The sequence below is a fragment of the Nicotiana sylvestris genome, chromosome 9 (genome assembly GCF_000393655.2).
Source record: "Nicotiana sylvestris chromosome 9, ASM39365v2, whole genome shotgun sequence".
NCBI classification, from domain to species: domain Eukaryota; kingdom Viridiplantae; phylum Streptophyta; class Magnoliopsida; order Solanales; family Solanaceae; genus Nicotiana; species Nicotiana sylvestris.
Genome location: NC_091065.1, coordinates 5,994,413 through 6,021,479, shown reverse-complemented (window position 1 = coordinate 6,021,479; position 27,067 = coordinate 5,994,413). Strand labels below are relative to the sequence as shown.

Here is a 27,067-nt window from a genome sequence, read left to right as displayed (position 1 = left end):
AAGGATGTAAGTATTCCCACAAGAGCTAACAAATGGACCCATGAAATCGATGCCCCAAATATCAAAGATATCTACTTCAAGAATGGTATTGAGAGACATCTCATCCCTTTTTGAAATTCCACCCGCTCTTTGGCATTCATCACATCTCTTCACAAAATCACTTGCATCTTTGAACAAGGTAGGCCAATAGAATCCACAACCAAGCACTTTAGAATCCGTCCTTGCCCCGCCATGATGGCCACCATAGGGAGAGGAATGACAAGCCTCCAAGATACCCAATTGTTCTTCCTCCAGGACACATCTACGAATCACACCATCCGTGCAAATCTTGAACAAATATGGCTCGTCCCAATCAAAATCCAAGCTATCCCGCTTGAGCTTCTTCCTTTGGTTAGAAGAGAGCTCATACAGGATTATTTTGGTCACAAGGTAATTGGAAACATCGGCAAACCATGGCATACCATTCATTGACATCGCAAAGAGTTGCTCGTCGGGAAATGAATCATTGATCTCAAGGCCATCACAAGGCCTCCCTTCCTCCTCCAAACGGGACAAGTGGTTCGCCACTTGATTCTCACTACCTTTCAGGTCCACAATTTCTAGATCAAACTCTTGAAGTAGTAGTACCCATCTCATCAATCTTGCCTTGGAGTCTTTCTTTGTCATCAAATACCTAAGGGCGGCATGATCGGTGTGCACTATAACTTTGTCCCCCATAAGATATGGTCGAAACTTTTCCTTTGCAAACACTATTGCCAACAACTCTTTCTTGGTGACTATATAGTTCCTTTGAGCCTCATTCATGGTTTTGCTTGCGTAGTACACCAGATGAAACATCTTGTTAACCCGTTGACCCAAAACAGCCCCAACCGCCACGTCACTTGCGTCACACATGAGCTCGAAAGGTAAGCTCCAATTTGGTGTGGTAATGATAGGGGTAGTGGTCAACTTGAGCTTGAGAAACTCGAATGCTTGCATACAATCCTCATCGAACACAAACTTTGCATCATTTTCTAGCAACTTGCACAAAGGGTGTACCACTTTTGAAAAATCCTTTATAAACCTCCGGTAAAAACCTGCGTACCCAAGGAAACTCCTCACCCCTTTGACAAAAGTAGGGGGAGGAAGCCTCGAAATCACCTCTATCTTGGATTTATCCACTTCAATTCCTCGCTTTGAGATTTTTTGACCCAACATTATACCCTCTTCAACCATGAAATGGCATTTTTCCCAATTGAGTATAAGGTTGGTGTCTTCACACCGGGCCAACACTCTATCCAAATTTCCCAAACACCCATCAAAGGAATCCCCAACCACGCTGAAATCATCCATAAAAACCTCCAAGATATCTTCCACTATGTCGGTAAAAATAGCCATCATGCATCGTTGGAAGGTCGCCGGAGCATTACACAATCCGAACGGCATTCGAGAGAAAGCGAATATGCCATACAGACAGGTAAAAGTGGTCTTCTCTTGATCCTCCGGGGCAATTAAAATTTGATTGTACCCCGAGTAACCATCCAAAAAGCAATAAAAAGCATGCCCCGCAAGACGATCTAGCATTTGGTCAAGGAATGGCAATGGGAAATGGTCCTTTCGGGTCACCTTGTTTAGCTTCTGGTAATCCATACATACTCTCCACCCGGTGACCGTCCGAGCAGGAATAAGTTCATTGCTGTCATTGGTCACCACAGTCATGCCATCCTTCTTCGGTACACATTACACCGGAGAAGTCCACGAGCTATCAGAAATAGGGTACACAACCCCGGCATCCAACCATTTGATCACCTCTTTCTTCACCACCTCTTGTATAGCCTCGTTCAATCCTCTTTGATGCTCCAAGGAAGGCTTTGCATCATCCTCCAAGATAATTTTGTGCATGCAAAATGCGGGGCTTATTCCCCGAATGTCAGCTAAAGTCCATCCAATTGCCCTTTTCCGCTTTTGAAGCACTGCCAAAGTGGCCTCAACCTGCATGTTAGTAAGGCAAGAAGAAAGAATAACTGGTAAAGTAGAATTTGAGCCCAAGAAATCATACCTGAGGTGTGGAGGAAGTGGTTTCAACTCCAACACCGGTGGCCTCAATTGATGGCTTTGTTGGTGGAGTTTTCCGGTTTTCAAGATCCAACGACAATTATCTCGGCTCATAAGAATAAGAGCCCATCCCATGTAGGGCATTCACGCACTCCACTCTACTAGCATCATCATTGAGATCCATATTTAGTAGCAAGCCTTCAAGAGGATCCTCTACGTTGATCATCGCACTAGTATCATCCACAATCACAACTGTGACAAGATCTACAAATAAGCACACCTCTGTGCTATTGGGTTGCTTCATGGATTTGCAAACATGGAAGACGACCTTTTCATCACGCACTCGGAAAGTGAGCTCATCCGCTTCAACATCAACCAATGCCTTCTGTCGATGCCCCCTTTTTCTTTCAACGAGGAGTCAAAATCGGGTATACGACATTGGAAGGACAACTCTATTCCCTTTCGAGAATTGGGTTTTAGAAGTTGAAGAGTCGCCACCTAATGATTATAGTGCATTAGGACACTTTTTAGGAGAGTTTGAGATGAAAACCAGAGATTAGGGTAAGGGCTAGAAATTATCTCGAGGGGAAGGTGTTAGGCACCCCTCAAGATCCACTAGTGTGGTCCCGACCATGTTAATTGTGACTTTACAAATAAACAATCAAGGCTCAAATAAGGACTTGCATATAACATTGCAATTAGGTTGAAAACTTTTGAAAGTAAATAGAGAGGGCAGAAATTTATGAAAAAAAAAATTTGAATAATTTTACAAGAAGAGATGAAAGCAAATAAAGGGAGGGGGGGTCCTAGGTTTATAATTAATATGGATCACTTCAATGCAATACCCAGCAATCACTCCTCAGAAGAGGGGTCGCACGTGATATTAGCGCACCGGTCATCATATCCATATCTACCTTTCCCAATCCCATTAAGGTATTAAAGTGCGGGATAATATCGTTACTTATTGCATGCTATTACCCGTCCCAATCCTATCAGTACCGGAGGCATTTAGGATTACTCATCCTAAAGGGGAAGGGATTTGGGGCCTTTGGGGAGTTTCAAAGGACAAAATACTAAGGAGTCAATCAAAACACACAATGCAATAAAGGGAAGAGCAAATAAGCAAGTAAGGCTCAAGTAAACCTCCTTCAATCACATAAGCCATGGAGTTTAGCATGTCTTGCACGTACTGGTTTGGTCTTTAAAAATTAAAGTGATAAATGGATTGGTTTAACTCATACTTTTAGACAGGAAGTCTGCATTAGGCTTACTCGAATGCAGTTGTCAAAGACTGAACCACTTTTAGCTATGTGTTGGATATAACTAATGATTTAAAAAAAACAGACTGATTATAAAGAGTTACGAGTTTCAGGAAAAAAATGTTCTATTTTGAAGAGGTCTAAAAGAAATGAAAGGAACTTCAAAAGGTGTGCAAACTAGTAAAAACTTTCACGAACTTTATCGGAAAAAGAAAGTTTCAGAAAATGCCAGTTTGTTTGGGAAATGTTTGTTAACTTACGTTGTTCAGAAAATCGCAAAAGACTGCCAGTTTTACCAAAGCATATATTAATTTAAACGGTTGGTGCTGACTTGCACAAATGAGACAGTTCAGATTCGAAGTTCCTATAGGCATGCTTTCTACACGTCAACTGATTTTAACACTTTTAAACAGGAGCCTTACAAACATGGTATCTATATGCAACTTTGTTGTTAAGCCTACAATTTGCCTAATGGTATCATTATGGGCAGAAAATATAAACCCCAATGAGCATGGTGTTTGTATGCGTAATTGCAGAAAGTTTAGAAGTTAATCCCTATAAACATGCTTTCTACGTGTAGAGTTGCACAAAAATTAAATCCTATAGGCAAGGTTTCTACCCTTTGTGCATAAAAGTAACCCCCTCCCCTTTTCACTAAATCCCCATGAGTTTGTACAAATTATTACAGGCCAATAAAAATAAGACAAAAATTAAAAGTACATCAGAAATCACAACAACATACGAGCAACCTAATTCAGACTTAGTGTCTAACCATATGAGATTGAACCACTTTCGAGATCAAGATTTCCAAAGCCTTCTTTTATCTGGGGTGTTTCAGAGATCCAAGGAGTTTCAGGAACTCCAGGCAGTGCTTACGCCCCAAATATATTGCAGAATCAGATTATAGTGCAGTGCGGAAGGGCCAGCCCTCAGATGTCCAAGTTCAGAGGGAACTCAAGGTCCCAAAGCAAGGCTCAAAGGAGAGGGGCAGAACTTAAGATTCTAGGAATAGGTGTAAGTGCACAATGGGGAAGAGAATCAAAGAGAGACATGGCAAGCTAGTGGTCATGCTCAGCAATTGGGATGCTGGCACACCCTTGACCAGCCTGCTAGTTAGCATTGAGAGCTAGGATCCATTGTGGATTAGGTTATGGCCTAGGCAGTAATTAAGATACTGTTAGGCCAAGACCTTAACTCAGACATATAGAAGGGAATATGGGTAGGGATTCATAACAGAAATAGAAGCAAGGAAGAAAAATACTTAACACAAATTACTGAACATGAGCAGTAAAGTAAACAAAAGTCTAAAGCACATAAGGGTGGGGCAGAAAATTAAATAAAAGACATACCAGTTTTAGAGGAAAATAAGTAAGAAAACATTATCCTTGAGAGAGCCAAGTTGCAAACAAAGCAGTTTCAAAAGATCTCAAGCAAAGCCAAGTATTGAATTCAAACAGTATTGCAAGTAAGTAATCAGAAGTGTTTTGTAAAAGTATTGAATTGTAAGTGTCTTAAAAAAGTGGAAGGGTAGTCCTTTTTATAGTGCAGAAAAACCAGTAAGAAAGGTAAGAAAATAGTTTAAAAATCAATCACATAAAGTATCCCTTTGGTTAAGGGGTTCTGATTTTAAACGGGTAAAAGATAATTATGGAAAGAGTCTGATCAAAAATCTTTTCAAAGCAGCACAAGAAGGGTAAATACACAGGGACTAGTTAAGGCAAAAGTCTAATAGTACACGGTTTGTGCAAATAAGGAAAGGGAATCAATCAAACAGTAAGATAAATCAAAATTACAAGCTCAATTCGAATGAACCAAGTCAGGAAAAGGCAAAGGAGGTTCAATCAAAGAAAAAAAATCAGTAACAATCAATCAAACCCCATTAGAGGATTTCAGAATCAATCAATAATTCGAAAAACCCTTTCTGAAAGAAGAATTTCTCATATATAAAGTACACAAACATGTTAAACACGAAAAACTATCATGCCAATTAGTAGAGAGTCTAGCATAGGAAAGTTCGGAGTCATAAACAAAGAGGTTCATGTTCAGTACATAGACTCAGAGAGAGTTTGAGAGAGTCCAGGGTTCCAAATAGAACCCTAGTCCAGACACTATATCAAACTCGCCAAAAGACCCCCAAATTTTAGGGTTTTCAACTCGAATCAGATACAGATGAGAGAGGACAAATAGCAAGTTCGAAGCAATAGTGAAGAAATTGATTCGAAACATAGTAAGAGTAGAAAAGATATGTTTAAGAAGAAAGAAACATGGGACTTAAACAAGTTCAGAAGTGAGGAACACAAGAGTAAACAAACACATAAGATAAACGTGTGAGAGCATGATATAGAAACCAGTAGAAGAAAGAACAGAGCACAATAGAAGAACATGCAAAATAAGGCAAACATAAAGATACAGGAGAAGAACATGCTAGGTAGAAAAAGAGAACATACAAACATAGCATAGACAAATTCACACAAAGAAAAAAAAAGAGTCACAAAACATTTTAAGATTTTTTTTCAGAAACCCTAAATCGAAGAGAAACAAATTTTGAAAGAAAAGATTGGGGAAAACGTTTCAAAACTCCAGTAGAACATAGATGTAACATAGATATAAGAAAACAACTAGAGAAAAACCTCGAATATATTAGGGTTTCAGAGAAACCCTAGAAATGAGACAGGCTTGGAAGAAGGTCCAATCTTGAGTCGGAGAGGTCAGAAATAGGCTTCTGATGCTTAAATACGCCGGAGCCAGGCCGAAGAGGCCAAAGAACCTCGAATCGGAGAGGATCTGAACGGACACCATTGAGGTCAGACCTCAAAACTTCAAACACCAAGTGTTTAAGAGCAGAGGGAGATGAGTTTAAGCCATCCATGGCCTGAGAGGCCATGGATTCCGGTGAGTTGAAGGTAGAAGACAGTAGGAGATGATTAGGGTTTGAAGAACCTTCGAGAGAGTTTGAGAGAGTGGAGGGTTTCAAAGGCGGCTGATAGGATGAAATGATTTAGGGTTAGGGGTGTGGACGAATTAAAAAAGGAAAGGGAAAATCGTGGTCGTTGATCAGATTGATCAACGACCTGAGTTAAAAGGGGTTTGGGTCGGGTGGTTTTAAACGGGTTAAGGTTTGGGTTAAATAGGATTGGGCTGGTCCGATTTTGGGTGTGAAATTGGGTCAATTTTAGGCTGAAATTGAAATGTGAAAGGGGCTACAATTGAAACGAAATGAGGCTAAATGTTAAACAACCATTTCTTCCCTTTTATTTTATAAAAATAGTAAAAATAATTTTAAAAGCAAATTAAAAGTACTGACCAATCAATAATATATAAATATTAATTTAAAAATATTGGAACCAATTTTACAATTATAAAATGCGATTAATCTTAAAGTAGGCTATAATTGCGATTATATGCAATTTAGCTTTTAAAATACCAAATAAATTTGTAAAAATATACAAAATTTATATTAACTATATTTTGGTATAAATATGGGAATAAAATAAATTATTCACCGAAATTGATTATTTTGGGAATAATTATGGATTTTGTACTGCTAAAATAGACAATAAATTGATTTTTAAAAATCTTAAAAATGGGAAAAATAACAAAACTCTTGGGCATGCTTATATATGCATACACATGCTATTTTGAAAGTATTTTGAGTATAAAAATATATAGGAAAAAATTGGGTATCAACAACTGCCCCTCTTTACCCGGAAAGGATGAAAGAGTTGTCGGGTAAAGATATGATGACCAATTTTGACCGAAGGAAACGATTTGAAAGGAATTTTGATCGCGCTCTGGCTCTTGAGCTGCCTACATATCCCTGGTCTTAAGTGAATCAGGCCACATGTAGTTTAGGAACCATTGACGGAATATGCCGATGGAGATTAGAAACGGACGGACGCGATGTTTTAGATTGAGAGAGGTTTTCTGAAAAGATTGATAGGCTGCGGGAACCGGAGCGGGATCACTCCTACTGAGATGGCCGTTGTCAGTCGGTGTACCTGCAAGTGAGCAATACAAGTATATATCGTGCATAAATTTAAACGTGATGCAAGTTCCCATTGGACCATGAATGTTGTCCTCGGACGGTTAGGATGACGTACTCGGACCATGATGTCCTGGGCCATGAAGCGTATGATAAAAGATTCTCAGGCTATGAAATGATGTTCTCGGGCTATGAGAATGATGCCTCCGAACTATGATGCCTTTGAATAATGATATGCAAAAGATAAGATGGGGTCCTCAGGCCATGGCATGGCGTTCTCGGGCTATGCAAATGGTGCCTCCGAACAATGACGCCTTTGGACAATTTGGCGATCTTTCAGCCCATGAAATGCAGAATGTGGCGATCTTTCAGCCGATGTAAGAAGTAAATAAAAGGTGGCAGTATTTCAGCCGTGCAAAAAATAAAGTGGCGACATTTTAGCCATGCAAGAAAATAAAGTGGCGATATTTCAGCCATGCAGGATGGAGACAGAGCTTAGTCTCGGAAGGCAGAAAAGTATCCTTATGCAATGCAGGGAAATGCAGATGGAGGTAGAGCTTAACCTAGAAAGGCAGAAAGGTAGCCTTATGCAAAATGCTGATGGAGACAGAGCTTAGTCTCGAAAGGCAGAAAAGTAGCCTTATGCAATGCAAAGATATGCAGATGGAGACAGAGCTTAGTCTCGAAAGGCAGATAAGGTAGCCTTATGCAATGCAAAGATATGTAGATGGATACAAAGCTTAGTCTCGGAAGTAGAAAGGTAGCCTTATGCAAAATACAGATGGAGGTAGAGCTTAACCTCGGAAGGCAGAAAGGTAGCCTTATGCAATGCCAAAATACAGATGAAGGTAGAGCTTAACCTCGGAAGGCAGAAAAGTAGCCTTATGCAATGCAAAAATGTAGATGGAGACAGAGCTTAGTCTCGGAAGGCAGAAAGGTAGCCTTATGCAAAATGCAGATGGAGGTAGAGCTTAACCTCGGAAGGCAGAAAGGTAGCCTTATGCAATACAGGAAATGCAGATGGAGACACAACTTAGTCTCGGAAGGCAGAAAGGTAGCCTTATCCAATGCAAAGATATGTAGATGGAGACAGAGCTTAGTCTCGGAAGGCAGAAAGGTAGCCTTATGCAAAATGTAGATGGAGGTAGAGCTTAACCTCGGAAGGCAGAAAGGTAGCCTTATGCAATGCCAAAATACAGATGGAGGTAGAGCTTAACCTCGGAAGGCAGAAAAGTAGTCTTATGCAATGTAGAGAAATACAGGATGGAGACAATGCTTAGTCTCGGAAGGCAGAAAGGTAGCCTTATGCAGTTCAAGAATGTAAAAGGACGATTAGTAGTAAGATCTCTTAGCTGATAGCCGATTACAACAATATGACTACTGGGGAGATTGTGTACGGATAGCAATTGCGGGCAAGTGATGATTCTGAGAAGTTGCATTCTTGGGAAAGTATGCGTACATAAATATGCTTAACGATACTGCAAGTCGAGTGCCTGCATCCAAAGAAAAATTGTGGTTTTCCATCCGCTTCTGAGTAGCGTTGGCAAGTTCTGGATATTCCCATGTTGTCAAATACTCCTTGATGTCATGGAACCATGGTTTTCCATCTGCTTCTTCCTCAACATGGGCGCAATAAGCCGGTTGATCATGAATCTTTACTGGGATGAGATCAATGAAATTCGTATCTGGATGCTGGATCATGGATGATAAAGTAGCTAATGCATCAGCAAACTCGTTCTGGACTCAGGGGACGTGCTGAAATTCTGTCTTTGTGAACCTCTTCCTCAACTCCTGTATGTGATGCAAGTAGGGAAGTGTCTTAGAGTTCTTGGTTGCCCACTCTCCTCGAACCTAATGTATGAGCAAGTCTGAATCCCCGATCACTAGCAGCTCCTGAACGTTCATGTCAATGGCCATTTTGAGCCCCAAGATGCAGGCTTCATATTCGGCCATATTATTGGTGCAAGGGAACCTGAGCTTGGCAGATATCGGGTAGTGCTGGCCGGTTTCTGATACTAGAACTGCTCATATGCCAACTCCTTTGAAATTTGCAGCTCTGTCAAAAAACAACCTCCAACCATCATAGGATTCTGCAATATCTTCTCCTATGAAAGATACCTCTTCATCGGGAAAATACATTTTTAGGGGCTCGTATTCTCCGTCCACGGGATTCTCGGCGAGATGATCCGCCAAGGCTTGCCCCTTGATTATTTTTTGGGTCACATAAACAATGTCAAATTCACTTAGCAGGATTTGCCACTTGGCGAGCTTGCCAGTAGGCATGGGTTTCTGGAAGATATACTTCATATAGGTCCATTCTGGATATGAGATAAGTAGTGTAAGCACAGAAGTAATGCCTCAACTTCTGCGCAACCCAAGTTAAAACACAACAAGTGTGTTCTAAAAGAGAATACCGGGCCTCGTACAGTGTGAACTTCTTACTGAGATAGTAGATGGCTTGCTCCTTTCTCCCCGTTTCATCATGTTGTCCCAGAACACAACCGAATGCTCCATCCAATACCGCAAGGTAAAGCAATAAGGGGTCTTCCTGGCTTAGTCGGAACCAAGACCGGTGGCATTGACAGGTATTCCTTAATTCTGTCAACAACCTTCTGACAATCATCAGTCCACTTGGTAGCAGTGTATTTTTTCAACATTTTGAAGATAGGTTCACAAATGATCGTGGACTAAGCTATAAACCGGCTGATATAGTTGAGTCTCCCCAGGAAACTCATCACGTCCTTTTTTTTCTTTGGTGGCGGCAATTCTTGGATAGCTTTGACCTTTGATGGATCCAATTCTATTCCTCGATGACTCACGATGAAACCCAACAATTTACCAGCAGAAATCTCGAATGCACACTTGGTGGGATTCAGTTTCAGATTGTACCTCCTTAGTCTGTTGAAGAACTTTCTTAGGTCTTCCATGTGATCCCTGGCTTTCTTGGATTTGATTATGACGTCATCCACATATACCTAGATCTCCTTGTGTATCATGTCATGAAAGATGGTAGTCATGGCTCTCATATAGGTGGCACCAGCATTCTTCAAATCGAATGGCATCATTTTGTAATAGTACATTCCCCATGGCGTGATGAAAGCCGTTTTCTCTGCATCTTCCTCATCCATCCATATCTGATGATACCCAGAGAAACAATCAACAAAAGACTGCAACTCATGCTTGGCACATTTGTCAATAAGAATGTGTATGTTAGGCAAGGGGAAGTCGTCTTTAGGACTGGCCCGGTTAAGATCCCGGTAGTCGACACATACTCTAACTTTCCCATCATTTTTTGGCACTGGCACGATGTTGGCTAACCATGTCGGATACTCTACTACCCTGAGAACCTTGGCTCTGACTTGTTTGGTAACCTCTTCTTTGATTTTCAAACTCATGCCGGGTTTGAATTTCCTGAGTTTCTGCTTTACCGGCGGACATGTTGGATCTATTGGCAGTTTGTGAGCTACAATGGATGTACTGAGACCAGTCATATCATCATATGAGGCGAATATGTCTTCATATTCTTTTAAGAACTCCGTGTACTCTTTCTTTTCTGATGGTGACAGGTGAACACTGATGCGCGTTTCTTTGACATTCTCTGTATCTCCCAGATTAACGACCTCAATTTCATCCAAGTTATACTTAGGTCTATTCTCAAAGTTCTCAACTTCTCTGATGACCTCTTCTGGTATATCATCCTCTTCTAAATCCATATCCATTTATTGCGTTGTCTCGTTGCAAGTCACAATCGTTGGTTCATCATCAAGGCAAGTAATAGTAATGTTGTGTAAAATAAAGTGAATGATAAAAAATAATAAGGGCGAGATATATAATAAACTGAAATGCTTCGATTGAATTCATAATTGTTTTGAATATCATATCTATTGTCAAAATTAAAAGACAATGCGAAAATAAAATCAGCTAGTAAAAAGTAAAAATGTGATGCATGGTGCATTTGTTTAGCCTTGCTACCCCGAAGCTTTTTGGGCCCTGGTGGTTCTGATTGACCAATTGTTGAGGCGTTATCCTCGGTTCACAGCTTGTATAGAAGGGCCTTCCTCCCCTTCCTCCTCGAAAATAACACAGTAGTCCATATCATCGTCCTCCAAGAACAGATTCTTCATGGCTGCTAATGCTTCATCTTCCTCTGATCCAGATATGATGTCTGTCGGCTGGAAAGTCTGCTCCAGGCGAGGTATCGGATGCTCCAGTGGATAGTAGGGTCCGCGCCATGGTGGCGACCAGTGATTGAACTCCTCCCAAGTGTACTCATACCCCAAACCAAATGTAGTACCATGTTCCTTCAGCTTGATGGGCTTGGTGATTCCCTGGAGGTTTTTGCCGAGTCCCTTTCCAGGTTCGTACCCACACCAATTCAAGATACTTTCAATCTTGTTATCCAACCATTTATCCTTGTCTACAGCGTTGACCCTTTCAATGTGGTGGTATGTTTCTCCGTCTATTCTCCTTCTGCCTCTAACCATTGGGATGGTCTGATGACTATATATGGGGTTGCTACCATCGCCATAAATAATCACCTCTTGGTGATTCCATTTGAACTTCACTGCCTGATGCAGGATCGATGCTACAGCTCCAGTGGTGTGGATCCATGGTCGTCCCAACAACAAGTTGTAGGATGCTGGGACATCTATCACTTGAAAGTCAACATCGAACCAAGTTGGTCCCATTTGCAGGCATAGGCTAATCTCTCTAATAGTAGACCTTTGGGACCCATCGAAGGCTTTGACATTGATGGCCCCATCTTTGATCTCGTGGAGGCTCTTTTCCAATGTTCTGAGAGTTATAAACGGATAGATGTTGAGGTTGGAGCCTCCATCAATCAAGACTCTAGTGATGAAGTAATCCTCGCACTGCACGGTGATGTGCAGGGCCATGTTGTGACTTAGTCCTTCCGGCGGCAGCTCATCTTCGTGGAAGGTGATTTTGAGGAAGGTGATTTTGTGGCTTTCCGGTTATTTTGTTGGGCACATAAGCTTCACTCAATATTTTCATCAAGGCATTTTTGTGTGCGTCAGAGCTTTGTAGAAGAGCTAGGATGGAGATCTGAGCTGGTGTTTTGTTCAACTGCTCAACGACCGAATACTCCTTAGCTTGTATTTTCCTCCAAAGATCATCGGGCCCAGTTTCAATAGTCCGTCCAGAGGCTTGTTTACTGGACTCAGCTAGGTGCTCCGGAGTGTAAACCCTGGCTGTTCTGGTCATACCCTGCGCAACAATTGCTTCTCCCGTCTTGGTTTTCCCTTTCCTTCTTGCTTCAGCTGTGTAATCCCATGGTATGGCATTTGAGTGGAATGGTATTATGTCTGACATTGCTATAGGAATAGGTACCCTTGGTGGTAACACAACAACTTCGAAAGGTACAGGTGCTTTCGGGACTCCAAACTCAACCTCAATTGGTCCGGGCGCCTTTGCAGAAAAAGGTGCTTCAAATTCGAGAGGTATAGACATTTTACTTCATCGCCCTTGGAGGGCTAGCTCTGCACAACAATTGGGTTAAGCGTGACCGCCGGTGTCTTTGGCTCATCACCCTCGGCAATCAATCCTATCGACCCCTTAGGGTCCCAGTCATCTTCGGTCTCGCTCATGTGAATGTCTCCAACTTTGTGATTAGGCAGAGGGTTGTTGCAAACATTAGGAGCAGGCTCCTTTTCTATGATAGCGTTATTGTCGATCAGAGTTTGAATCTTGTCCTTCAACGAGCGGAACTCGTCAATGGTATGTCCTTTCATGCCGGAGTGGTACACACAAGTCTTATTAGGGTTGACCCACTAGGAAAGATTTACTGGAGTTATGGCAGGGATAGGGGAGATGTAACTAGCAACTTTAAGTCTCTCATACAACTGGTCAATCGGCTCAGTGATGGTTGTGTATTGTCTGGGAGGTCTACGGTCAAAATTTGGCATGGGTTTAGGGAAATTTTTGGCGAGTGGGAGGTGATTGGTAGTGAGTGGGTTGGGCATTATAAGCTTGGTAAACAGGTGTAGGTTGAGAGTATCTGGATGAAGTGGGTTGATATGTGGGAGGTGGAGACGATTGGTAAACGAGTGGTGGATTTTGGTTAGAGGGTGCGGGTGTTTGGTAATTTGGGATGGGCTGATATGTAAGTAGAGGTGACGGGTAGGTGTGGTATTTTAGTGGTGATTTGGCTCCCTGTGCGACTATCACGGCACTCACATCCTTCCTCTTAGACGTGCCACCAGACTGTAAAGCCTTGTTGGTGGCCTATAATGCTTTAAGGTTAGTAATCATACCATTCTTAATGTCTTCCTCAATTCTTTCTCCCAGCTTGATGATATCTGTGAATTTCTGACCCTCGATCAGCATCAACCTCTCATAATATTGTGGATCCTAGGCCTGGACGAAGAATCTATTCATCTGTTCCTCTTCTAAGGCCGGCCTGACCTTAGCAGCCTCTGATCTCCAACGAGTAGCATACTCGCGGAATGTCTCGGTAGGCTTCTTCTTCAAATTCTGGATTCGAATACATCCGGTGCATTCTCTGTATTGAATCGGAACCTATCCATGAAATCTGATGCCATACCCAACCAGCTGGTCCATTTCTTGGGGTCCTGGCTGATGTACCAGGATAAAGCATCCCCCTTCAGACTTCTCATGAAGAGTTTCATACGGATTTTCTCATCCCTTCCGACTCCAACCAGCTTATCACAATATGTCCTCAAGTGGACTCTAGGATCTCCTGTGCCATCGAACATTTCAAACTTGGGAGGTTTGTACCCCTCCGGAAGTTCAACGTCTGGCTGAATGCAAAGGTCCTCATAATTCAGCCCCTCTATACCTTTGTTTCCTTCCATGCCTGGACTCGGCTGGTCAACTTCTTGAGTTCTGCTGCTAAGTTTCTGATGAGAGAGTCCTTGTCATCAGACTCAGGTGCACTTGAGATTGGTTGAGTGTAGTGGGGTACGGTATCTACGTAGATGGGAGTGTTGTGGAGGTGCTCGTTTGTGGTGTTCAGTGGTTCAGGAATGAGTAGTGGAGTATTTTTTGGAGTGTGGCATGTGTTGTAGTGTTGAGCATGAGTGGGTTGCATCTGTGGTTGTGGGGTGTTCTGTGTAGGTACGGGATTTTGAGCATTTGGAAAGTTGAAATCTGGAGCGGTGAGAGTGAATGATAAATTTGCTAAGTTCCGAACTTGATCTAGTTCTTCTTGGAACTTTAATAGTTTCTGCTCAAGTTGGGCAACAGTTTCCTTAGCAACCGGGGTACCCTGTGGAATCTCAATTCTTTCAATTTCCTTTCTGGCGCTTGAATCTCCTATTCTACCTTTGTTCTTGTTCCGGATAGGAGGAGGAGGAGGAGGAGGTGGAGGGCCCTTGGATCTCGTACTGTATGATGATGGTGCCAGAATGCACGAACTAACCTTTGGGGAGGGGAATAAAAAATAAAAGAAAAACACAAAAAAGTAACAAGTTAGTGCAGATTATGAGAAGTAAATGTTGCAATATTTAAACACATTGTGCAAGAATATAAATCGTGTCCTAATTTGGGGTGCCTCGTTGTGCCCGAGGTAGGCCTAGTAACAAATTAATTTGGAGAACTTATAATGCTAAATGCCTCATTTTATTGATAAAAATAAGACGAATCTAAAACGACGCTAAATAACAGAAAGTAAAATGTCACTAGTGGCCATTGGCCTTATTACATCATTAATGCAAAATAAAAGACTCCTAACTACTTGGTCCCAGAAGGACATTCCCCAGATTCGGCATCTTTGTCTCCCTCGAACAGCTTCACCAGCTTGCGCAGTCCTAGCAACAGATAAGCTTGGGCCAAATGTTCGCCTGCATTCCCTTCAGCGTTTCGACAGTCTTCAATCCTCTTGAGGAACTTTCCTTCTAGCTCTACTAGACACCGCTCCAAATACCCTAGTTGCTTGTTGGCGCTGACAGCCATATCCTTCCATTCCTCGATCAACTTCTGATGGGCTTCTTGTATTTCCCGATGCTCACTTTCACACTCTCGAATTCTCTTGCGCAGTTGATTGTACTTAACTCGTGCTTCAGCTTTCTCGTTGATAATTTTGTGACCGTGAATGAACCCAGGCTGACCCATACCATCGTAATTATCTTCCAACCAACCCGAATAGTGCGGCACACAACCGGCGTGATACCTGTCTGGCTCAATAGATTCTTTCCCCAAAATGAGCTCGCAATGCCACATGTGCTGAGCTTGGCATTTGTGATGTCTATCATCATCCTGGAAATCAGCCCTAAAGTGACTCATTTTGTCGACCCTTGTTATGTTGCTTTCTTCCATCCTGCCTCATGGCCTGGAGGGATAAGTTCCTCTTAGACTAATGAGTATGAGAAATGGTGTGTCTCGGGATCGAACAATGAATTCTTCCGTAGGGAACCAATCGACCATCCACTGTACCTGGCCTTCTTTTAGATTCTCAAATAACTCCACCCATCCTCCAGCGTCTTCTGGCTGAGCAAACATGTTAGGCATATAATTCATACGCCTTGGCTGGTGGAAGGCAATGTGATCATCCCAGTCTCTGCGTAGGATCTCTTGTCGGTATTCTCCTTTCTAGAGGTGCTCCATGAGCCAGAGCTGAAGTAATAAATTGCATCCCTCAAAATGACTAGCTTTTCGCTGACAGTTGTACAGGGCTCGGTATATCTCAGCAACAATCATGGGCACTATACTGAAAGGTTGCCCGCCAATTCCTTCCATCAGAGTCTTGGTTACCATGGCCGGTCTGGTGTGGATCCTAACCTTCTTCATAGGGAACACTATCATCCCCAGGAAACAAAACATGAATACGAAGACCCTTCTATGAATATGCCCTAATGAGGTGAGGGCAAATTCGTCTGAGTAAGTGCGGTATGACTTGCTATGGCTATATCTCTCGTACAGATAGTCGAATGGGATGTAGGAGTCTTTCAAACAGGTCAAGTCTGGATTCTTCTTCAGTCCCATTATCTTAAAGAAACCCCTACCCTTGCGATTCTCTAGCATAAGCAAACCCGGAGTCTCCCAAGGGATGCCAGCTAAACCTCCTATTTCTTCGAGCAAAGGAGTCATTTCAAGGTCCCCGAAGCGGAACACGGACCTGTCACTATCCCAAAACAGTGTCGCAGCCTCTATGATTTTGTTGTCAGGCTGGATTTCTAGAAGAGAAGGCAGATTCCCTAAATGTTTCCAGACGAGCGTCTGATCACTGGAGTGGAGGTTTTCCCACCAATTTAGCAGCCTTGGATGAATGTTGGTTACCATGCCAAATCTGGGGACTTCGTGCCTCATTTTCTGCAAAACAGAGTGTTAGGCCCTTACCCCACCAGACTCGACTATTTAAACCAATAATTAGCATAGAAAGCATTTAGTTCTCCAAATAAATGCACAGAATATGGTGGTGTCCGTTTGGGTTCCAGGGAAATCCGGTGGACTTCGGACAAGGCTATCTTAATGAGTCATTATGCAGACAACATAACTGACTCGGCTAGGCTTGACCATGATGCATGTACAATTGAACAGAGTAAGGTTTCTATTGGGGTATTAGACAGGTACCCTTGAGCGGACAACTCAAGAGGGAAAGGCACGGAATCGTTGACTGCACCGCTGATCGACTAGTTTTACCGCAAATGCACCTTTGCCAAATTTAAAGGGTGATAATATTGGAAGAGCGCAACCACTCATTATAAGCGTTGCTATGGTATTTGTTTGGCACGAGTGGAATATGATATTGAAGATGCATTTTACAAGAATGAAACAAATTGACATGTATTTCCACGTTCATAAGATTAAATGATTACAATAATTGTACTGATTACAACAATATTAAAATAAAGCAGTAAAGGAAAGCAGTTAAAGAAAAAAAAGACACGAAAAGCCAAGTCAGTTTCGTAGTGAAAGAATAAAAGCAGTAAATAAAGCAATTAATAAGATAGTAAAGTCACAAGCAACATGCAATGTTAAAAGCCTAAAGTACATGGGGTTTCCCCAACAGAGTCGACATGCTATCGACGCCCCCTTTTTCTTCCAACGAGGAGTCGAAATCGGGTATACGACATTGGGAGGACAACTCTATTCCCTTTCGAGAATTGGGTTTTAGAAGTTGAAGAGTCGCCACCTAATGATTATAGTGCATTAGGACACTTTTTAGGAGAGTTTGAGATGAAAACCAGAGATTAGGGTACGGGCTAGAAATTATCTCGAGGGGAAGGTGTTAGGCACCCCTCAAGATCCACTAGTGTGGTCCCAGCCATGTTACAATTATGACTTTACAAATAAACAATCAAGGCTCAAATAAGGACTTGCATATAACATTGCAATTAGGTTGAAAACTTTTGAAGGTAAATAGAGAGGGCAGAAATTTATGAAAAAAAGATTTGAATAATTTTACAAGAAGAGATGAAAGCAAATAAAAGGAGGGGGTCCTAGGTTTATAATTAATATGGATCACTTCAATGCAATACCCAGCAATCACTCCTCAGAAAAGGGGTCACACATGATATTAGTGCACCGGTCATCATATCCATATCTACCCTTCCCACCCTGTTAAGGTATTAAAGCGCAGGATAGTATCGTTACTTATTGCATGCTATTACCCGTCCCAATCCTATCAGTCCCGGAGGTATTTAGGACTACTAATCCTAAAGGGGAAGGGATTTGGGGCCTTTGGGGAGTTTCAAAGGACAAAATACTAAGGCGTCAATCAAAACACACATTGCAATAAAGGGAAGAGCAAATAAGCAAGTAAGGCTCAAGTAAACCTCCTTAAATCACATAAGCCATGGAGTTTAGCATGTCTTGCACGTACTGGTTTGGACTTTAAAAATTAAAGTGATAAACGGACTGGTTTAACTCATACTTTTAGACAGGAAGTCCGCATTAGGCTTACTCGAATGCAGTTGTCAAAGACTGAACCACTTTTAGCTATGTGTTGGATAGAACTAACGATTTAAAAAAAAAGACTGATTATAAAGAGTTACGAGTTTCAGGAAAAGAGTGTTCTGTTTTGAAGAGGTCTAAAAAAATTGAAAGGAACTTCAAAAGGTGTGCAGACTAGTAAAAAATTTCACGAACTTTATCGGAAAAAGAGAGTTTCAGAAAATGTCATTTTGTTTGGGAAATGTTTGTTAACTTATGAGGTTCAGAAAATTACAGAAGATTGCGATTGCATGGTGTCTGTATGCGTAATTGCAGAAAGTTTAGAAGTTAATCCTTATAAACATGCTTTCTACGTGTAGAGTTGCATAGAAATTAAATCCTACAGGCATGGTTTCTACCCTTTGTGCATAAAAGTAACCCCCCTCCCCCTTTCACTAAATCCCCATGAGTTTGTATAAATTATTACAGGCCAATAAAAATAAGACAGAAATTAAAAGTACATCAGAAATCACAGCTACATACGAGCAGCCTAATTCAGACATAGTGTCTAACCATATAAGATTGAACCACTTTCGAGATCAAGATTTCCAAAGCCTTCTCTTATCTGGGGTGTTTCAGAGATCCAAGGAGTTTCAGAAACTCCAGGCAGTGCTTACGCCCTAAATATATTGCAAAATCAGAATATAGTGCAGTGCGGAAGGGCCAACCCTCAGATGTCCAAGTTCAGAGGGAACTCAAGGTCCCAAAGCAAGGCTCAAAGGAGATGGGCAGAACTTAAGATTCTAGGAATAGGTGTAAGTGCACAAGGGGGAAGGGAATCAAAGAGAGACAAGGCAAGCTAGTGGTCATGCCCAACAATTGGGATGCTGGCACACCCCTGACCAGCCAGCTAGTCAGCATTGAAAGTTAGGATCCATTGTGGATAAAGTTATGGCCTAGGCAGTAATTAAGATACTGTCAGGACAAAACCTTAACTCAGGCATATAGAAGGGAATAGGGGTAGGGATTCATAACAAAAATAGAAGCAAGGAAGAAAAATATTTAACACAAATTACTGAACATGAGCAGTAAAGTAAACAAAAGTGTGAAGCACATAAGGGTAGGGCAGAAAATTAAATAAAAGACATACCAGTTTCCGAGGAAAATAAGTAAGAAAACAGTAGCCTTGAGAGAGCCAAGTTGCAAACAAAGCAGTTCCAAAAGATCTCAAGCAAAGCCAAGTATTGAATTCAAACAGTATTGCAAGTAAGTAATCAGAAGTGTTTTGTAAAAGTATTGAATTGTAAGTTCTTAAAAAAGTGGAAGGGTAGTCCTTTTTATAGTGCAGAGAAACAAATAAGAAAGGTAAGAAAATAGTTTAAAAATCAATCACATAAAGTATCCCTTTGGTTAAGGGATTCTAATTTCAAACGGGTAAAAGTAATTAAGAAAGAGTCTGATCAAAAATCTTTTCAAAGCAGCACAAGAAGGGTAAATACACAGGGACTATTTAAGGCAAAAGTCTAATAGTACACGGTTTGTGCAAATAAGGAAAGGGAATCAATCAAACAGTCAGGGAAATCAAAATTACAAGCTCAATTCGAATGGACCAAGTCAGGAAAAGGCAAAGGAGGTTCAATCAAAGAAAAAAATTCAGTAACAATCAATCAAACCTCATTAGAGGATTTCATAATCAATCAATAGTTGGAAAAACCCTTTTTGAAAGAAGAATTTCTCATATATAAAGTACACAAACATGTTAAACACGAAGAACTATCATGCCAATTAGTAGAGAGTCTAACATAGACTCAGAGAGAGTTTGAGAGAGTACAGGGTTCCAAATAGAACCCTAGTCCAGACACTATATCAAACTCGCCAAAAAACCCCCAAATTCTAGGGTTTTCAACTCGAATCAGATACAGAGGAGAGAGGACAAATAGCAAGTTCGAAGCAATAGTGAAGAAATTGATTCGAAACATAGTGAGAGTAGAAAAGACATGTTTAAGAAGAAAGAAACATGGGACTTAAACAAATTGAGAAGTGAGGGGAGATAGTGTAGTGTTTAAGAGAACAGTAGAAGAAACATTTTTAAAAAGAACTCAAACAAAGTTCAGAAGAAGGCAAATAAAGAACTTAAGAACTCAGTAGGAAATACAGTAAAGGAACACAAGAGTAAACAAACACGTAAGATAAACGTGTGAGAGCATGATATAGAAACCAGTAGAGGAAAGAACGGAGCACAATAGAAGAACATGCAAAATAAGGCAAACATAAAGATACGGGAAAAGAACATGCTAGGTAGAAAAAGAGAACATACAAACATAGCATAGACAGATTCACACAAAGAAAAGAAGAAGAAGAGTCAGAAAACATTTTAAGATTTTGTTTTCAGAAACCCTAAATCGAAGAGAGACAAATTTTGAAAGAAAAGATTGGGGAAAACGTTTCAAAACTCCAGTAGAACATAGATGTAGCATAGATATAAGAAAACAACCAGAGAAAAACCTCGAATAGCTTAGGGTTTCAGAGAAACCCTAGAAATAAGACAGGTTTGGAAGAAGGTCCGATCTTGAGACGGAGAGGTCAGAAATAGGCTTCTGATGCTTAAATACGCCGGAGCCAGGCCGGAGAGGCCAAAGAACCTCGAATCAGAGAGGATATGAACGGACACCAATGAGGTCAGACCTCAAAACTTCGAACACCAAGTGTTTAAGAGCAGAGGGAGATGAGTTTAAGCCATCCATGGCCTGAGAGGCATGGATTCCGATGAGTTGAAGGTAGAAGACAGTAAGAGATGATTAGGGTTTAAAGAACCTTCGAGAGAGTTTGAGAGAGTGGAGGGTTTCAAACGCGGCTGATAGGATGAAATGAGTTAAGGTTAGGGGTGTGGACGAATTAAAAAAGGAAAGGGGAAATCGTGGCCGTTGATCAGATTGATTAACGACCTGAGTTAAAAGGGGTTTGGGTCGGGTGGTTTTAAATGGGTTAAGGGTTGGGTTAAATAGGATTGGGCTGGTCCGATTTTGGGTGTGAAATTGGGTCAATTTTTGGCTAAAATTGAAATGTGAAAGGGGCTACAATTGAAACGAAATGAGGCTAAATGTTAAACAACCATTTCTTCCCTTTTATTTTATAAAAATAGTAAAAATTATTTTAAAAGCAAATTAAAAGTACTGACCCAATAAATAATATATAAATATTAATTTAAAAATATTGGAACCAATTTTACAATTATAAAATGCGATTAATCTTAAAGTAGGTTATAATTGCGATTATATGCAATTTAGCTTTTAAAATACCAAATAAATTTGTAAAAATATACAAAAATTATATTAACTATATTTTGGTATAAAAATGGGAACAAAATATATTATTCATTAAAATTGATGATTTTGGGAATAATTATGGATTTTGTACCGCTAAAATAGACAATAAATTGGTTTTTAAAAATCTTAAAAATTAGGGAAAAATACCAAAACTCTTGGGCATGCTTATATATGCATACACATGCTATTTTGAAAGTGTTTTGAGTATAAAAATATATAGAAAAAAATTTGGTATCAACACCTTCCCAGTTGCAAGGAAAGGTCTACCCAAGATAATAGGAACTTCATAGTCTACTTCACAATCCAAAATGACAAAGTCGGTCGGTAATATGAATTTGTCCACCCGGACAAGAACATCATCAATATTTTCCAAGGGTCGCTTCATTGATTGATCCGCCATTTGAAGCCTCATTGAAGTTAGTCTAGGTTGCCCAATACCCAAAGTCTTGAAAACCGAGTACGATATCAAATTGATACTAGCTCCCAAGTCACATAAAGCTTTGGCAAAGTCCGCACTTCCAATAGTACAAGGGATGGTAAAAGCTCCGGGGTCTTCAAGCTTCGGTGCCATTGAATGCACTATAACACTCACTTGGTGAGTCATCTTTATTATTTCACAATCCATAGACCTCTTCTTTGTCACTAAATCTTTCATAAACTTGGCATATCCCGACATTTGTTCAAGAGCCTCCACCAAAGGCACATTTATGGACAATATCTTCATCATATCAATAAACTTCTTGAATTGGTTATCATTTCTTTGCTTTGCGAGCCTTTGAGGATAAGGTGGAGGTGGCCTAGGCAAGGGTGCCTTGGCTTTTGGCACAACCAGCTCGGGCATGTCAATCACGTGTTCCCTAGACGGGTTCATGACATCTTGAGTTTCTACCTCGGCCTCATCAATATCAATCCTCACATCATTTTTCACCTTATTCTCAACCACATCTTCAACTATCAAAGGTACATCATCATCCCGCAACTCAATATCATCATCCACAACTTGCTTTTCTCTCGAGGCATTCACATCACCGCCTCTCCCACTTATTGTTGTAACCGCCATCACATGATTGTTATTCCCACCCTTCGGGTTCACTACTGTGTCACTTGGTAGAGCACCCTTGGGGCGAGTGTTCAACGCTTGAGAAATTTGGCCTAATTGCACCTCCAAATTCCGGATAGATATATTATGAGAGGCCAATTGAGCATCGGAATCTTGGTTCTTTTTCATCATTTGCTCGAACATACTTTCAATTCTTCCCATATCACTTCCGGACGAACTAGTACCTTGAGAAGGGAAAGGGGGTGGATTGATCGGTTGTTGGTATATTGGGGGCCTTTGAAAGCCTTGCCCCCGGTTGTCTTGGTTCCCATTGTTGTTCCACCCGCTTTGATGGTTGTTGTTGCCCCAATTATTGTTATTTCCATTCCAATTGCCTTGGTTGTTGTTTTGGTTACCCCAATTGTTGTTTTGATTGTTGTTGTTCCAATTCCCGCCACCTTGTTGTTGATTGCCCCAATTTCCTTGGGGTCGCCATTGTTGATTTGAAGAGTTGCCTCTATTGCCTTGGTAGTTGTTAACATATTGAACCTCTTCACTTTGATCATCATAACCATCATTTGAAAAACCACCACCATCATTGTCATATTGTTCACAGTTCCCTTGAGATTGTTGCCCTCTTTGCCTTCTCTTAAGAAAAGAGACATCTTTCATGGTGTTGACTTGGCGCAGATTTTGGACTTGTTGCAACTACGCCTTCGCCAATTGATTCATAGTAGTAGTAAGCTCTGCAATAGCTTGACCATGATCATGCAATTCCTTGTGCAAATGGATGACCGTGGGGTCACCTTGGGTCACATTCGCTCTACTTTGCCACGCCGAAGAGGTGTCGGCCATCTCATCAAGTACATCACATGCCTCGTCATAAGAAAGCTTCATAAAATTGCCCCCGGCCAATTGGTTCACAATGCATTAATTTGTGGTGTTGATGCCCCGATAAAAGGTTTGTTGAATCATCGCCTAGGTCATATCGTTATTCGGGCACTATTTCACCATAGTTCTATACCTCTCCCATATTTCATACAAAGGTTCCGTTGGCTCTTGCTTGAAGCCTAAAATTTCATCCCGAAGTGCCGCCATATGACTTGGTGAGAAGAAATTGGCAATAAATTTATCCACCAACTCATCCCACGTTGTGATGGAATGGTTGGGGAGTCTCTCGAGCCAGTCTAAAGCCTTTCCCCGAAGTGAGAACGGGAAAAGTCTCAATCTCAACGCATCCTCAGATACATTCATCTGTTTGCTCCCATAGCACGTATCTACGAACCCCTTTAGATGTTTGTAGGCATTTTGATCTACAACACCCGTGAAGTACCCACGCTGCTCAAGTAAAGTCAATATCACATTGGTTATCTGAAAGTTGCCCGCCTGGATTTGGGGTGGGACAATAGCACTTGCGTAGCCCTGGTTCGATAATACTCTGGGAGCCACTCTTGGAGGTGGCGGGGAAGGGTCTGGAATATTATCATTTGGATTGGCATTGGCATTTTGGCCTCTCCATTGGCCTCAAGATCTTCTACCTCCTCCCCCGGTATCATGTTTCCAAGAGGGTCATTTGTGTTGTTTAAAGCCATGTTGGTACCTAAGTAATGACACAAACAAGTAAGTAACAAAGAAGGAAAGAAGAACAAAACACAAAACTAACTAAATAGATAGCCAAAACCGTTAGCTCCCCGACAACAGTGCCAAAAAGTGATCACTACCTACTCCGCACTACTATAAAGTAGGAAGAGATGGTTGCAATAGCTTTTACCCGATTTGAGGGTCGGGATCAATTTCCTCAGGGAGCTAGGAAGGGAGTCGAGTATCTATCTAGGCTAGAGTTGTGTAATTATTCCAAATGTCACTTCCAATCATATTTTGGTTTTTCTTTAACAATCTACTATTTTCAACTACTAATTATAACTAAATTATGCTAAACAAAAATTGCTAGGAGTTGTATCCAATGGATAGAAAGGCACCAGGGTAGTGACTTTCACCTAGATGGCTAATTGACGGTTAATTGCTTCTAAGGCACGATTGGCATGATTGAGGAAATATGCTATAACCGTTGCACGATTTTACCCACTCTCACACCTCTCGGTAGAGAGAGTGATTTTGCCCAATTGACTTTCTCAAGACCAAATGGGTAGGCAAATTAGCTCAAACAACTAGGGTTCAAGTCAGGTAATTACTCTCTCGAGGTTTAACCCTTTAATTGGGACTATCATTTCTCTTGAGTCCATCCCAATTCCTTGTTGGGTCAATTTTGGAGACTTAGGCTCTCTTTCTCAAGAAAAGCCAAGTCAACTTAGCACAAACCAGTGTTTGCAACCACCAATTCATAAATTAAACCATAAAATTGACCCAAATAGCAAACACCCATAGTCAATCTAGCCCTAAATTGCAACACCCATCAATTACTCACACTAGAATTGAGCCACAACCCTAGCTAATGGGTTTAGCTGCTCATGCTTGAAGAGAAAAATAGAGAAATAGATGAAGAAAAAGCCATATTAATTAAAAACTAAAGTAAATACAGAGAATAAATCGTTAGAGCTAAGTTAAAATGCCCAAAATGGCTACAAAATCGGTCTCACTAGCACAACTGTAAGCCTAAAATGCCTGATGCCCTAAAAATGGAAAAAATGTTCTATTTATACTAAGCTGGAAAAACTGGACAGAAATGCCCTTGTAGGGTCAGTGCGGACCGCACAAAATGGTGTGCGACCGCACTAGGCTCTGAACTCTGCAAAATCAACTCTCTGAACCCAGGCTCCGCGGATCGCACAAAGTGGACCGCGGCCGCAGAGGCATCTAGCGCGGTCCGCACAAACTTGACCGCGGACCGCATAGGCTTGAAGCTAGGCTTTAGACATCTCTCTAAAGTTGGCTTCTGCGGATCCCACTTCGAGCGCGGTGTCTTCAGTGCGGACTGCACAATATGTACTACGATCGCACTGCTTTGATGCCTTTAATCCATCTCTCTGAATCTCCCTAGTGCGGACCGCACAAAGTGTACTGCGGCCGCACTAGGCCTGTCAGTTGTCTTGTCTTTGGTACTTGTGTAGGTTTCACTCCTTTTGAGCCGATATTTAACATCTCGTCACTTTGTCGATCAAACCTGCAATCAAGCACAACTTATGAGCCTTTTAGGACTATTTTGTAACAATTTATAATCAAAGCGCAAGCAAGAAGGAGCATGAAACACGTCAAAATACCTAGTTATCACAGCCCGATCCATAAATATATGTCGACTGCGCTCACTGGAGGTGTGCAGACTCCGGAAGGGCTCCTACAGCCCAAACATTATATTGCTGCAGCGTGCAGCCCGACCCAATATTGTTGCGGCGTGCAACCCGATCCATATCGCTGCGGCATGCAGCCCGATCCATATATCGCTGCGGCGTGCAATTCGATACATACACATACATATACATATACATATACATATATATATATATATATATATATATATATATATATATATATATATATATATCGCTGCGGCTTGCAACCCGATCCATAATTATATAATCCTCACCATCAGGCCCTCGGCCTCTCTCATTCATCAACCTCACAAGCCACTCGGGCATTTCAGTGAAAAATCAGGGAACTCAGCCCAAACAACTTTCATATATTTAAAAATAGAGTAATGAAACTGAATCAAACAATAAACAGGTAATAATCATGACTGAGGATATGCTTTCGAATCAAAACAGTGTGAGGATAGTAGTAACATACCCCTGAGGGTCCAAACAGTATGGCACAAGGCCCCAAACATGGCATTCAGCCCAAGTTAACAGAATCATTTCTAAAACACATAGATATCATATAGAGTTTATCAAAATATGCAACTTTACAGTTTCCACGGGACGGACCAAGTCACAATCCCTACTGGTGCATGCCCACATGCCCGTCACCTAGCATGTGTGTCACCTCATTTATTAAAATAGTACGAGATTCCGGGGTTTCATACCCTCAGGACTAGATTTACAATCAGTACTTACCTCAAACCGGTCAAAACTCTACACCGCGATGCTCTTGCCTCTCGACTCGGCCTCTGAATGCTTCGAATCAAACAAAAAATAGTATATTATCATCAATATACGCTAAAAGAGTGAATTCCACACGAAAATAATAAAATTAAACTCAAAATCCCGAATTGGACTCAACCCCCCCCCCCTCCACGTCTCGAAATCCAACAAAAATCGCAAAACTAGAAACTCCTTTCACTCTCGAGTCTACACATACAAAAACCATTAAAATCAAACCTGATTTGGTCACTCAAATCCCCAAAATCCACTCTCCAATTTCCAAGCCCTAAATTCCCAAATTTCTAGCTAAACTTCTCAATGATGAATAAAACCATAGATTCATGAAATTTAAACCATTATGGGTTAGAATCACTTACCCCAACGTTGCTCCTTCAATTCCCTCAAAAACTCGCCTCTCTCCCGAGTTCCTCAAGACCAAAATCGAAAAATGAGGAACAAACCTCGAGCTGGGGTTTTCTGTCCAGCAAACTGCACCCTTGGTCTAATTCACGCTTTTGTGGGGAATTTCCCTCGCAGGTGCG

The 27,067-nt window shown here is 41.3% G+C and overlaps 1 protein-coding gene across 1 annotated transcript; it reads right to left on the bottom strand.

Moving 5' to 3' along the window:
• Positions 1-17,739: 17,739 nt before the first annotated feature.
• Positions 17,740-23,163, bottom strand: LOC138877197 (uncharacterized). The gene is made up of 3 exons (XM_070156790.1): positions 23,049-23,163; positions 21,694-22,403; positions 17,740-17,811 (listed from the first exon to the last, which is right to left on the bottom strand). Exons 1-3 carry the CDS (start codon positions 23,161-23,163, stop codon positions 17,740-17,742), a joined length of 897 nt encoding a protein of 298 aa, XP_070012891.1.
• Between the last annotated feature and the right edge of the window lie 3,904 nt (positions 23,164-27,067).

What these genes read in the sequence shown, in the direction of transcription:
- LOC138877197 (XM_070156790.1), bottom strand. Translation starts at nt 23,163, where the DNA reads ATGAAAGATGTCTCTTTTCTTAAGAGAAGGCAAAGAGGGCAACAATCT. An exon ending in TGATGGTTATGATGATCAAA is followed by an intron (nt 22,404 to 23,048) that starts GTGAAGAGGTTC and finishes TACCTTTGATAG; the next exon opens with TTGAAGATGTGGTTGAGAAT. An exon ending in CTTTCCTTGCAACTGGGAAG is followed by an intron (nt 17,812 to 21,693) that starts GTGTTGATACCA and finishes ATACCTTAACAG; the next exon opens with GGTGGGAAGGGTAGATATGG.